This window comes from Stegodyphus dumicola, chromosome 5 (genome assembly GCF_044657685.1).
Source record: "Stegodyphus dumicola isolate Sdum_Otavi_A_Nest chromosome 5, ASM4465768v1".
NCBI lineage: Eukaryota > Metazoa > Arthropoda > Arachnida > Araneae > Eresidae > Stegodyphus > Stegodyphus dumicola.
The window spans coordinates 215,758,199-215,772,203 of NC_140772.1; the positions used below are offsets into that span (position 1 = coordinate 215,758,199).

Consider the following 14,005-nt stretch of genomic DNA (forward strand, 5'->3'; position numbering starts at 1 on the left):
GAATAAATTCTATTGAAAATATTATCTATGCCTGAATTTCACTTTTGTAATACCATCCTAAAAATAAAATAGATCCCTAAGTAGTATGCATTATTACTAAACACGAATTAATTGACATAATTGTTAATAAGTTTGAGAATAAATTAAACTTTAAATATGAAACTGTAATTTATGAAATAAAGAGCAATTTTGATCTAAAAGGTATCAAAATTTACAAAAAAAAAAAAAAAAAAAAAAAAAGCTTAATATTTATTTACTTTATTAAACATTTCTTTCAATGTAAGTTGTTCAAGTTGCTTCGTTTTTTGTGCTAATACTTTCCCTTTAATTCTCTCTTTGCTTTATCTCCTAACTTGTCAACCTCTCCACAATGTACCTATGAGGGTTTAATTGATCTGGTAAAAGTTAAATAGTCCAAAACCCCCGGCAGACATGAAGCATATTATCACTATGTCTGAAAATAACTACAATATCAGACAAAGGTTTAAATAAGCCTCTTATTTAAAAAGAACTTAGAACATAAAGGCTAGAACATAAAGTTCTGATGCTAACAAAATCAATTACAGCTCACTGTGACGTAATTAAACAAGAACAGTCAAATTCAAACTAATAATGTGGACTAGTGGTCAAAGATTATACAATTTAATTTTAATTTAATCTGGTTCAGTAACTCTATCATATGAGGAAATAGAAATGGGAAATTATAATAAAGGCTGAAATCATAAACAATTGGGTAATTTACATAATAATAACTGCACATATCTTTGAAGAATAATTTTCTTTATGTATTCAGTTTCTTTCTTCAACATGTTTCCTTTTCATTTTAGAATTTTTGGATTTAATTAAGGATTTCTGTTTTTCTAAAAAATACTAAATGCATTTAGAATGTACAGAAAATGTGGCTAATTTTTTTCTTTAGTAATATGAACATTCAGAAGAAATATGAAATATATATAGTAATGGCCGGCTACAGAGCTGGTGTGGCAGAATTTCTAGAATTAAGTGACACACCAAAACAACAAAATCTAGAAATAGCAAAACTTTTAGAATTTAGAGCATGCACTAGAAGCAGAATTTAAAAAGGCACTAGGCAGCAGAATTTAGGATCCACGAGGTGGAAAATGCCACATCAGGTGGGATCCACATCAGGCGGGAAAATGTCTAGTGCCAGCTCTGTGTATGATACATTAAGACATATTAGATGAATCTTTTAAAAATGTAAGTTTTTCAATTTCTTTATTAATAAAAAAAATTTTCTATAATGCCTGCCCATGTGATAAGATTAGAAGCATTTTTGATACTTTTCCATGTTTGTGTCTAGTGAAAAGTAGAGAAAATAAAGGGAAGATAAACATGTTAAGATTCTAGTATCAGAAGTAAAACATTCAAGTACTATTATGTTTTCATTGTTCTTCCAAACATTCTCCAAAAAGTAAGAAATTCATTGCAAACTTTCTGTATAATACATCCATTATGTGTTGACACCAAGGAGACATTTTTTATTTTGTCACATATTTTATCTTCTAGAATCATGGGTCTATAAATCTTGTCTTCAAATTCTTCTAAACTTTCCAAGCTGCAATGTCTAAAATCCTAAAGAAAAATTATCCTTACCATTTCTGTAACAGCAAAAAGCCAGAAATATTTTGGAAAAAAAAAAGGGGGGAAGAGAAAGTATAAAATTAATTTTATAGAGAAAACTGATGCACATTCTGAGAATTTTGAATATTCTGAGACAAATCACATGGGAAAAACTCTTACTATGAAAAAATTAAAAACAAGATAATTTATTACATAGCTAATATACTACATTTAATTAATTACATAGCTAATTTTGCTTTTGCTAAGAGCTGTTTCGTAAATTGTGCTTTATAGCATTATACCTTGTTTATTTTTCACATTCAAAATAGTGTATAATAAGTTGCCAAACTGAAACTTTATAATACAACAGCGAAAAGTAAAAATTTTTTATTTTAATGTTGTTTTTTAAATATAATTTCAATATAATTACCATTATTTTAATGAAATTTATCAATGTTACAATGTTTTAAAAAAAAAATCCTCGAAAAATTCTCAGATCTCGGAATTAAAAAGTTTCTATAGAAACTAATCTTAAAATCTGCAAAACGTTGAAACGTCGCCAAGTTTAGAACAGTTTAATAAAAATATTCACATCCCCAAAAGCGAAATGTTGTTTAAGAGCTCTTTATTAGAAAAAATTAATTTCGAAATGCTTATGTTTCACTTCTTGCTTAGAAACTCAAGTATCCCATGTTTTATATTAGAAATAGAAACAAATTAAAACTCATGAACCCATTCAAAAGATAACCATATATACGGCAGTGAATCGCCAAATGTATTCCTCCAGAATGCTAATTCACACTCAAAATGACAGTCATAAAAACAGAAGAAATTTCAGATGATTAAAATTAAGGACCTTCTGCTGGTTTTGGCCAAAATTAAGGACTTTTAAGGACCAAAAATCGATTCCAAAAAATCTAAGGGCTCTTAAGGACCATATGAACCCTGTCACAGTATTGTCTTGGCAATTCTCATCCTCACGTTTCGATGAATGTGAGACAAAGACTTATAAAGTATGGGGGCTGGGATGTTTTATGCCGTCCCCCATATTCACAAGACCCTGCACTCTTGGATTTTCATCTCTTTAGGTCACTTTAAAATTTAAAACTTGATGAATGGAGTTCACTTCTTTGAAGACTGTTAAACAGCACCTTGATTCTTTATAAATAAACTTACTCCCCCCCCTAGCTGCCAGAGAGATGGCAAAAGCCATAGAACAAAATCGTGTTTTTCTAATTCAATGAAATCTTCTCATACTTTTGTAATGCTTTATTTATACTGCTCATAAAAAAATAAAAACAAACAGAGAACTTTCTAGATAACCCAAAATTTAGCAATTGTACCTTAGACTGGAAACATTATCAAGAGAAATTAATTAAGCTAGCTTAATTACTTTTAAAATAATAATAATAATAAATAGCGACTCTCATTTATGCACTGGCATTTTAGTAGAGTTCAGTAAACTCTAATATTAATATTACCTTTTGAATCTCAAGACAAGAAAGTTATGCAGAATGTAAACATTATGCAAGGGAAATTAAAAAGTACATATAAATGGATAAACTAATAATACTTCTATGTATTTTAAAGATATTAACAACAATTATAACCTTCAATGTTATTCTTTTAGATCATCCTACACTGTATACTGCGACCATAAATCAGATGTTTATTTTGACAATTTTTTGAGGGGGCATATATGTGTGTATTTTATGGAAGAAAATCATTTATTCGTTAAATTTTAAAGAAAGCTTTGCAATAAAATCCACACATGCACGTTACAAACACACAAAAACAAAGCAAAACCAACCTGCAAGATGCAAAGGCGTGGAGTTTCTACCCTGAGAATCTCGGCAGTTAATATTCTCTGGTGTTACCAATTTTAAAACTCTACTGAGGTTACCTTTCTTTGCAGCATCTAATAAAGCAGCATCACCTGCAAAAGAAATAATCAAATAAGAAAGAATAGTTTTAATTCATAGAATATTACAATATATATTATTATAGTTTTTGTCAGAAAATAGTTTCATTTATCAAAAATAAATAATACAAACACCAACCTCTTAACAAATCTGCAACATCCTGATCTCCTTCTTTAACCAAATCTAAAGGTGTATGACCATCACGATTCTTTTTTGTTGGATCAGCACCATGCTGTAATCAACAAAAAATGAATTGAAAAACTTCTAAAATTCTTGTGAAATCATTTTATGAATTAAATAAGAGAGGTCACAGATATAATCCATATAAATTTATTTTATAAACCAATAAACTAAAAATTCAACAAACCTTTAAAAGCAGTTTTACAATTTCATATTTTCCTTTAGCTGCAGCTTCATGCAATGGTGTGAATTTCCAGAGGTCAGCAACATTTACATTGGCACCATACTAAAATATCGAATAGGAACAAATACATTAATTTTCTTCATTAATTTGCAATGTCTGCTTTTTTTTTTTTTTTCTTTCTAAAATTAAAATTTTAATAGCAAACATTATGAATTATCTATATTTTGATATGCTGCAGAACAGTGACATACATTTTCTAAAGATAAAATTAAAAAGAATTATATTTAATTATAAAATTTTATTTTTATAGCAATTTTAGTAAATCATCTTTTAGTAATCATCAACAAAGTAAATCATCTTTTGATTTTTAATATTTAATAAGCAATTTTCTAATGCTTAATATTAGAATACTAAAATCTAAGAAGTTAATTTCATTAATTACTTTTCCAACTTTCTCTTTTTTCATTTATTTATTTTGGCTTACTTTCCTATTTTTTGCCTTATTGTTACAGTTTTTCCCCTATTTCACACATAACTGATACTTCACATGCAATAGTTAAAAAAAAAAGTGTTTTTGTAAATGTAATAAAATACACAATCATGTAAAAATCCCTAAGCATTAAGTAATAATAACAATGCCTTCAAGGATATTTTTAAACTCCCAAGTAGTGAATTAAGATTCAGTGTAATTAGTAAAATACGAATTTACAATAGATAAAATATTTTCTAAATCGCTACACTATTATGATATGTTTTCAGCATTTCTTCTTAAATCTTATATTTACTCAAAAATAATACCCTCCTTAAATTTTAAGGTTACAAACACATAATGTGCCTGTTGTGTATTAAACTCAGTTGCTTTTTGCATTCAAACTTTCAGAAACCAAAACAAACATATACTAAACAACAGAAAAACCACCATTTATTAAACTCATCTCTTCTGCTTACAAAACTCAAACTGGTGAAAGCCTGATTATTCAGATCTAGAATGATAAAAGTTATTTGGAGTTCATTCCTTTATCTTTTATGTGGTGTTATCTTATCTTTTATGTTCCTTTATCTTTTATATCTATTATGTGGTGCTTCAATAAAACATGTTTAGGAGAAATTTCAGCCACAGAAGTTAAAACCAAGATCCCCTGGGGTGTTGGGAACACTTTCTTGTCAGAAACTGTTTGCAAATCTCTTAGTCCGTACTGCAGCTGAAAGCGACAGAGTACCTATATTTTATGATTAACAAAAGCATAGCTCTAGAGGCATTGGAGATGAGGTTTTTTATCATAAATGAATGTTTCCAGATGTGCATACACATATTAAGTTTGCAGGATGTTCGCTGTTAAAAGCTCCTATTGTTCCGTGTTTGGATATGTTGTAATATTTCCTTGCGTGCTTAAGTAACTTGTGTAAAATTAATTCTAACTTGAATATGAATAATTTGTGTCTTTATAAGGTTTTTATCAAGCATTCTATTTCTCTTCTGCAATATTTAATTTAGTTGATAAAACGGAAAATAATGGCACAGATCAAGCCACTGGAAATATAGCAATAAATATGCAGTGGTGACAGCAATCAAAAACTGTCTCTGCATGCAATATGCCGACACTGAGGAACAGCTGCTCAGAGACCTCATTTCTGGGATGCAGCTTGGCGACAAAAAACAATCATGCCTCTTATCGGAGATGCGAAGTAAGGCTGGTTCATGAATGACTGAGGATCTTCTTAAATTGCTTTTTCTGCAGTGACTTGTCAACACATGCACAACAGATTTTAGCCATTTCAAATGACTCATTAGACAAGCTCACCAAAATGGCCGATAGTATCATAGCAGCTACCAGAAATGGTGAACGAGTGTTTGAAGTAAAAACAGAAGACTCTGTGCTAAAAGAATTACTAATGGATATATCATCCCGCCTTTCTTGGATTGAAACACGCTCCAGATTGCGTTCAACTTAACGAAAGCAGCAGAACAAAAAAACCGTTCATCAAGCCGCCAACAACAAGGTAATACAGAGCACTGCTGGTACCATCAGTGTTTTAAAGAAAAAGCTACCAAGTGCACAAATCACTGTACCTTTCAGGCGGAAAACTAGTGCTGCTGTCATTCGACTCTACGGGTATGACAAAACTTAAATTTATTGTTTATACCTCTCAGATAAATCCACAGCATCAAAGTACCTGATTGATACGGGAGCAGATGTCTCGGTAGTTCCGCTCCCAGTTACAGAGTGCAATCAGCCAAAACTCAAGCATTACCTAATACATACCTAAAGGGAACGACGAAAAATGACAAAAGATCAATCGCACGAATGCAAGTAACCACAAATGCATTTGAGAAATGTACGAAAGATCTGTCAGATGCTACAATCTTATACCATCCTTCATCAGACGCCCTACTCGCAATTGTAGCTGACACGCTTCTGACACCACTATGGCTGCAGCACTTCACCAACAAGTTGAAAAAGGATGGCAAGCTCTTGGAATTTACTCCAAAAAAAAAAAACTATCTCTTGCTTTTTACACAAAAAAGCTATCTCCAATGCAACAGAGATACAGTGCATACAATAGAATGCTCCTTGCGTCATATATGCCATAAAGCACTTTCGACATTTGGTCGAAAGTCGTACCTTAATTTTATTTGACTTAAGCCAATTTACAGCTGATATTTGCTTCTTAAAAGGTTCAGACAATGTAGTAGTGGATGCAGTGTCTTAGATTCATATAGCTACTATTTGCACACCATCTGCTATCAACTACTAGCAGCTTGCCGAGGAGCGGGAAAATGATGCAGAATTGCAAAATATTTTATCAGGAAATTTGACTACTTCATTAGTGCTTCAGCCCCTCCCAATTGATCAGCCTCCAGTTATTCTGCATTGTGATATCTCCACAGGTCACATTCACCCTTTCGTTCCACAGTCATTTTGTCGAGCAGTGTTTAGCAGCCTTCCCTCTCTCACACCCAGGAGTTAAAGTCTCAGTAAAGCTGACTGACAATGTTTGGCCTTTAATGAAAGCAGATGTGGTATCTTGGGCTCATGAGTGCTTACAGGGTCAGAAATTTAAAGTGACACACAATACCACAAGTAAAATTGGTGCTTTTGTGATACCTAGTGCTAGTTTTGAACACATGCACATTGACCTCGTGGGACCTCTCCCTCCATCTAAAAGCTTTCAATACTTTCTTACATGTATCGATCATTTTTCTAAGTGGCCCGAGGCATTTTCGTTAGTAGATATATCCATACAGACTGTTGCAGCAGCCTTCTATGCAGGTTGGATCTCCATATTCGAACCCCCAATACGACTAACTACCGACCAAGGAAGACATTTTGAATCATCATTCTGTGATGCATTAACCAATCTCTTGGGTACAGCTCGACACCACACATCTCCATACCATCTGTCCGCAAATGGCCAATTTCAAAGATTTTATCGACAGCTGAAATCTGCAATCATGGCACATAGCATTAAGCAGTGGATTGCCGTATTGCTGACAATTTTATTCGGGTTCAGACCCATTTGAAAGCATGATCTGCAAGCAACCCCAGCAGAAATCGTGTACGGAGCTGCAATTCACCTCCCAGGAGAATTCCTGTGCCCTTCTCCTGGAACCCCAGACCCAGTGACTTTTTGTCAGAAAGCTTCGAGAATCTATGCAATGGCTCTTACCTCTTACAAATCAACCTCATGGCGAGCAAGCGGTATTCGTCAGCAAAGACTGCCACCTGCAGACATGTTTTTCTTCGAATGGATGTAGTAAAAAAAAGCCTTCAGCTGCCATATGAAGGCCCTTATGAAGTGATCAGTCGAGGCGACAAAGTTGTCACAATTTCCATATGGGGCAAAGCTAAGACAGTCAGCATCGATCAGCTTAAACCAGCATATATCACAAGAAAAGATGCTTAAGACTCAATGCCCTCAAACAATCGCAGAACTTTCCTCCCAACAACAGAGGATCCACCTTTGATGTTCTGAGGTATGCTGTTAAAAGCTTCTATTGTTTCGTGTTTGGTAACTTGAGTAAAATAAGAGAAAAATGAGAAAATGAGCGCTTAAGTAACTTGTGTAAAATCAATTGTAACTTGAATATGAATAATTTGCATCTTTATAAGGCTTTATCAATCATTCTAATATATATTTAGTAAAATCACCAAAAATCCATTTCAATATTTAAACTTTTTAAAACTTACTTAGACTATCACATTTTTATTCACAATCATGGTTACTAAACTTGTCTTGTTTCTATAGATTTTAATTAAAGTACACAACCACATGCTAGAGAAACTGATATTGTTTGTACCCACCAAAATTAAATGTTAATGAGTTAAAACCCAAATATACATATTATCTGTAACACTGTTATATGAGAAATAATTCAAATATCTACACTATAAATCAAGAAAACATCCATACCTTTACAAGCAATTCTGCAACCTCATAATGACCATATGAGCAAGCATTATGCAAAGGAACCAAACCTCTATAAAAAAAATTTACATAAATACATAAAGTTATACTTTTGAAGAAAATAAAAGATTTTCTACAGACAGAAATTTTATGAATGTTCATCATTAGTATAATAATGTTTAGTCCTTTTACCCTTTATCTTTAGCATGGACATCAGCACCATGCTGTAGGAGATACTCCACAACAGAGACCCTGTTGTATCCAGCAGCAAAATGCAAAGGAGTAGATTGTCTACCATCAACATCTCGGCAGTTGACAACAGGTAAATGAGTAGCTAATATCCTCTATTATACGTAGGAAAAGACAGATTTTTTTAGAATAATGTGCAATTATGAGCAAATATCTTAACTAATCATAAAGAGTGTAATTTTAAAATTAATTTCATTAAATCTATTTAAATGCTAGATTAGGATGAATAATAAAGAGAAAAAGAATTCATAAAAGTTATAAGTAATAATAATGCACAGGGTAATTAGTCAATAGGTTATGAATGGCTATAGAAATAAAACTGTATAAATTACTAGTGTAGAAATTAGTTTTATTTTTCCACTCAACCTCCACCAGTAATGAGACCCATCTATGTATCAGGGTCATAATACCTACACCATCCAAGTCTCTGGGCTGCTACAACATGAGCCTTAGCATGATCATGACATAAAATACACCATGAATCAATAAGCCTCGGTGATTTTCACTAAATTGCAGCAAAAATACTATAACACTGTATAATTCAACAGTCAAATTCATTGTTCACCTCTAGAAAGATATTAGCAGCACACAAAAAACAAGTCATATTCCCAGTGATTGGTGGCATAAATAACTGATTCAAAATGAAAGATGATTGTGTTGCTACATACAACACTTATTTAACAATTTCCAGATGGGTGTGCCATATATGCATTCCCTAAGAAAGTCTCTCACAGCCAGGTGTCTCATCCATGCATCACTAGAGCTTAAAGGATGAGTGATGCATATGTGCATTTTAAGCTGAACCATTTTAAAGACCACTAGATGGCATCCTATGTCTATTACTTTTGAACTGAACATAATTCTAGGATCCTAACCTTTAGTTTAATCACATTCCGCCTAATTTTGGTGTCAGCTGTTGGCGGGGGGGGGGGGAGTGTATTGTAAACAAAAGAGCTTCAACTCTTTAACATGCCACATGATATAAACATTCGAGTATATAACATCTCGTTTATAACATCTCTTCGAATCTTTTCTTTCATTCTTTTTTTCACTACTATGAAGGCTCTTTCAGGATTACTATGTTTGGTTCCATTTTGCTTTTATCGCTTATATTTTGCATACTTAACTTTCTATTTTGAAAAGCTTATTACGGTGAGCAAGCGTTGTTTATCAGAGGTAGGATATACTCAAATGGTAAATGAATCAATCAGTGACATGGATGAGAATGATGATTAATTTTCTAAAGATTTAGAGCATGATATGTCTAGTGATTCTGATACCAACATTTTGTCTGAGACTGAGTTTACCGAGTGCCTGCCTTCCAAATTCCATAAAAGATTTTATTACTTCTTCTCACAAATATTCTTCCTTGTATTGTTTTGTAAATAGTCTTTCTTGTATTTTTTTAATTAATTTTAAAATTTATTGATGTATTTTATCAACTTCGGAATAATTTGAACAGTGCCTCCAAAAATTATTTCTCAAAATAAACAATTTGTTTAATATATTTCCATATTAAACAAACAAAAGCCCACCATCTCAAAAAGGTTAAACTACTCATAGTTTCTGAATTACCTCAAAGCAGTTTATAACCTCTTTAATGACTTTCCACCATAATACAGTAATTAAAGAAATAACACTAAGCAAAATATGAAGCCTTTCTGAAATTTCAAAAAAAAAAAAAATTCAAGAATTCAAACAAAGGCATTTATAAATAAATATCTAATTAAGTATGTATTACTAATGATTTCAAAATGTTAACTTTAGATATAATTCAGGAAGATGGGGTATTATTTGTCAAATTAAAAATTTCAAACATTTGCTGAGGCCTGCATTAAGCCTCTGAAAGGCCCAGCTTTTTTGAATCTGCTTTTGAAGAAATGCATTTCAACAACATACTGGGAAAATTATGTGATTCCATTCAGTTCAGAAGAAGGGATAATGCAAGCTGCAGTAGGCAGAGTGAAAATCTTGTCATCTGGTGTATCTTAAGTTCAGCAGGTGTAGCAAAAAAAGACATCAAATATAAAAAGCAATATGTAGTGGTACACAAAATTTCTGGAGACAGGAAGAGTTACAGATTTGTAACAAAATAGCCAATCATGGACAGATGAAAAAATAAATCATCAAATCAGAAACAGCACAGCGATAAGCCAGAAAAAGTCTTCTATGAAGACCCTTGGAATTCATGTAACAAAATCTGTGCTACTTAGGGTTATTCAGACTTTGCATTCACGTGAAAGTTTATAAGTTGATAATTATGAACTATCTGAATGAGGAGAAGCATCAGGCTGAAACTCTGTGAGTTAATGTCCAATCGACTAAGGAATTTCAATGCACTGCTGCTGAACATTATGTTCCCAGATAAGGCTACCTTCCATATATCTAGAAAAGTAAGCCAGTACAACTGCCCCATCTGGTGAACTGGAAATCCACATGAATTTCAAACTCACAAAATGAATAACCCAAAAGTAAATGTGTGGTGTGTCAATGGAATACCAACTTAGAGATTTCTTCTTCATAGATGATACAATGATGGGCACTGTCTATCACAAAATACAACAGAAAATTCTCTTTTTTCCAACTAGTTGGTATATTTTCAGTTTTTGAGAACCTCTCTTAATTTTTCTCTTACAATCATTAACTTCTTGCATCAGGAGCGGATATCAATTTTGAATGTGATTCAGAGGCACCAATTCTGCATTTGATTGACTGGCTGTAGAGAACCCACATGATGATCCACAATATGGCCAAAAATGACTGGGTATGGACAGACAAAAGTTGCATGTAGCAAAAACAAGAGATCTGGATAATTTCAAAACAAAGATATTTGCCAATCAAAACAAAGATCACTACAAAAATTTCAAATGAACAATGCCAAACAGCCATTCTGGATTTCAGAATACGATAGCATGAACTAAATGAAGTGCATTGTGCTCAATTAGAAGTTTGGTAATAACGACAACAAATATGCAGTGTTGCCAGGTAAAATTTAAAAGATCTATTAAAAATTACAGGGAATTTAAATGCAGGAAAGACTTTAGAAAACCTTGCATAATTTTAATTTATTTTTAACACAATTATTTGAAAATATTTGCATTGCATTCAACTTCCAATGCATACCTTAATCTGATATCTAAATAAATACATGGCATTTAAAAAATCAGAATGATGCTCCAAAGAACACTTTGCAATTATTGGATATAGTCTCTAATCAATGTACATGTTCATTAAGTGTAGTTACTGGAATATGGCAAAGCACAAAATGACTATATGCCTAAGGAAAGGCATACCTCTGCAGAGCAGTATATTTGTATCAAGGGAAACTGACTCATATTCCCATTACACATACCCATACTGATGAATTACATAGAATGAAAATTATATTTTGCATAATTAAAATTGAGAATTCACAACATTGTAAAAAGTATGGCTGATCTTTAAACCCATACCATTGTATGGGTATAATATATCAAACCACAAAAAAAAATTTAAAATGATTAATCAATACCTTTACAACTTCCATGTCTCCTGCTTTTGCAGCTTCAAGAAGCTGATATTCAATATCGATGCCTACAGTTGTTGGCTCTATGGAAATACAAATTTTATTGATAACTATATAAAGTCAATAACTTACTTCTAAATTTAGTATATGAGATAGGCTAATTTATTTTATTAATTTTTTTTCAGAAAAACTACTCAGAATACTAGTTCATATTCGTCACTGTAATATCTTATTCATGAATGTCAAGAAAATAATGCAATTATTATAATCATGAATTAACCTTTAACCTTCTGAATGGCATGGCTGCTATTATTCAATCATAAAGTTTATATATATTCATAAAAATTAGGTGAATATTAGAAGGAACTCATTATTTTTCACCCCATGAAAATGGCTTTCATTAAATAATGAATAGAATACCTCAGAAGTCTTAGCAATTCTGCTTTATCACAGATTTGATACAGGCCATTCATATAATTTATCAATTTTGGGCAGAAAGAAGACTGCAGGGACATGATTATGAGGTTCCCTTAACTTCAAAACAGAAAATGCTGATGTGGTTTTATGGAAAAGAATAATAAAGCTATATCATGAATATATGTACTATAGGCACTCTTGTACTCGACTCTTTTTATTTAAACAGAAATTATATTCTACAAATTTATCCTCTTCTCCTCCCAATCTAAAAAAAAATAATGCATTACACATGAAAAAATTGCATAAAATATGCAATAGCATTTAAAAATTACTAATATAAATTAACAATATATGCAGGTGATTTTTTTAATTTAAAAAAAATTTCTAATATATGCTAATGATTTGTTTTCTTAAAGTTCTGAAAATTAATAACAAGTATTAATGATTTTTAAATTATATATTATTCTTCAAAAACCACTTGTCAACTTCAAAAACCACTATTATCATTTTCCATGTATTCAGCACAAGTTTAGTTAAATATAATGCAAAGTGCAAGCCAAATTTTTTTCAAATCAGCATGATAACATGTCTACATCAGACATGTCAAATTTGTGGCAGCATGTGGTCGTTGACTCATTCTTATGCAGCCCTCAGTTCTCCTTGTGCAAATATCAAAAATATATAATTATAATATACAGTCAAAAGTCTTTAATCCGGACTCGTCGGGACTTCGGCAATTCCGAATTATCGATTTTTCCAGATTATAGATCATCAATTTAAATCTGGTAAGATGGTATGCAGAAATTATAAAATTAAAAATATGAAACCGTCTTTTATGAAATAAAGAGCAATTATGATCTAAAGGGTATCAAAATTTACACACAAAAAAAAAGCTTTATATTTATTTGTTTACTTTTGTTTACTTTATTAAACATTTCTTTCAACGCACGCATACGTAAAGCATACACTACGCATAGCCGAAATTAGAAAATTGCAACAAGAAAACTATTTGATTTGTATTTGTGATATTTATAATGACGAGGAATTTGATTTAAATCATAAAGACGGAGCACATCGAGATGAAATACTGCATTTAGTAAGGAATTATAAGCCTAATAAAATAAAAACACCTGCTCTGAAGATAACGATAGTGCTGGCAGATCAACTTCCAGTTCATTGCGTGCCACGACATTCCCCCTCCCCTCCCCCGCGCAGAGCAGCGTGAAATTGATAAACAGATTTCGGAACGGTTAGATAAACAAAGGATATGCCTTTATCCAGCAAATCCACTTTTTGTTTGATGGACATCGAAACATACTTTCGTTTTGTAGATCCTTTGGGAGCTCCAGCATCAGAAATTCTATTTGACATAATCGAAAGTTCAATCTTACTTTATAAAATTGCTCTTACAGTCTGTAAAAAATAATAAGCCGGATCCAATTCGAAGATTAAGGAACAATGCAATCATCAACATTAACTGAAATAGATAATTAGATAATTTTAGCTTATACCGTCCGTTATACATTAAACGCGCACGCGCAAACGTATTCTGCGCTTGTG

The 14,005-nt window shown here is 32.0% G+C and overlaps 1 protein-coding gene across 1 annotated transcript in view; it reads right to left on the reverse strand.

The window, feature by feature from the left end:
- Positions 1–14,005, reverse strand: part of Tnks (tankyrase) — an 88,701-nt gene that overhangs the window by 31,646 nt on the left and 43,050 nt on the right. The window contains exons 11-16 of the mRNA XM_035372492.2: positions 12,035–12,111; positions 8,467–8,618; positions 8,281–8,347; positions 3,871–3,969; positions 3,642–3,735; positions 3,392–3,517 (exon numbers count right to left, since the gene is read on the reverse strand). Of these exons, the coding sequence (XP_035228383.1) occupies positions 3,392–3,517; positions 3,642–3,735; positions 3,871–3,969; positions 8,281–8,347; positions 8,467–8,618; positions 12,035–12,111 (615 nt within the window). The remainder of the gene's footprint in view (positions 1–3,391; positions 3,518–3,641; positions 3,736–3,870; positions 3,970–8,280; positions 8,348–8,466; positions 8,619–12,034; positions 12,112–14,005) is intronic.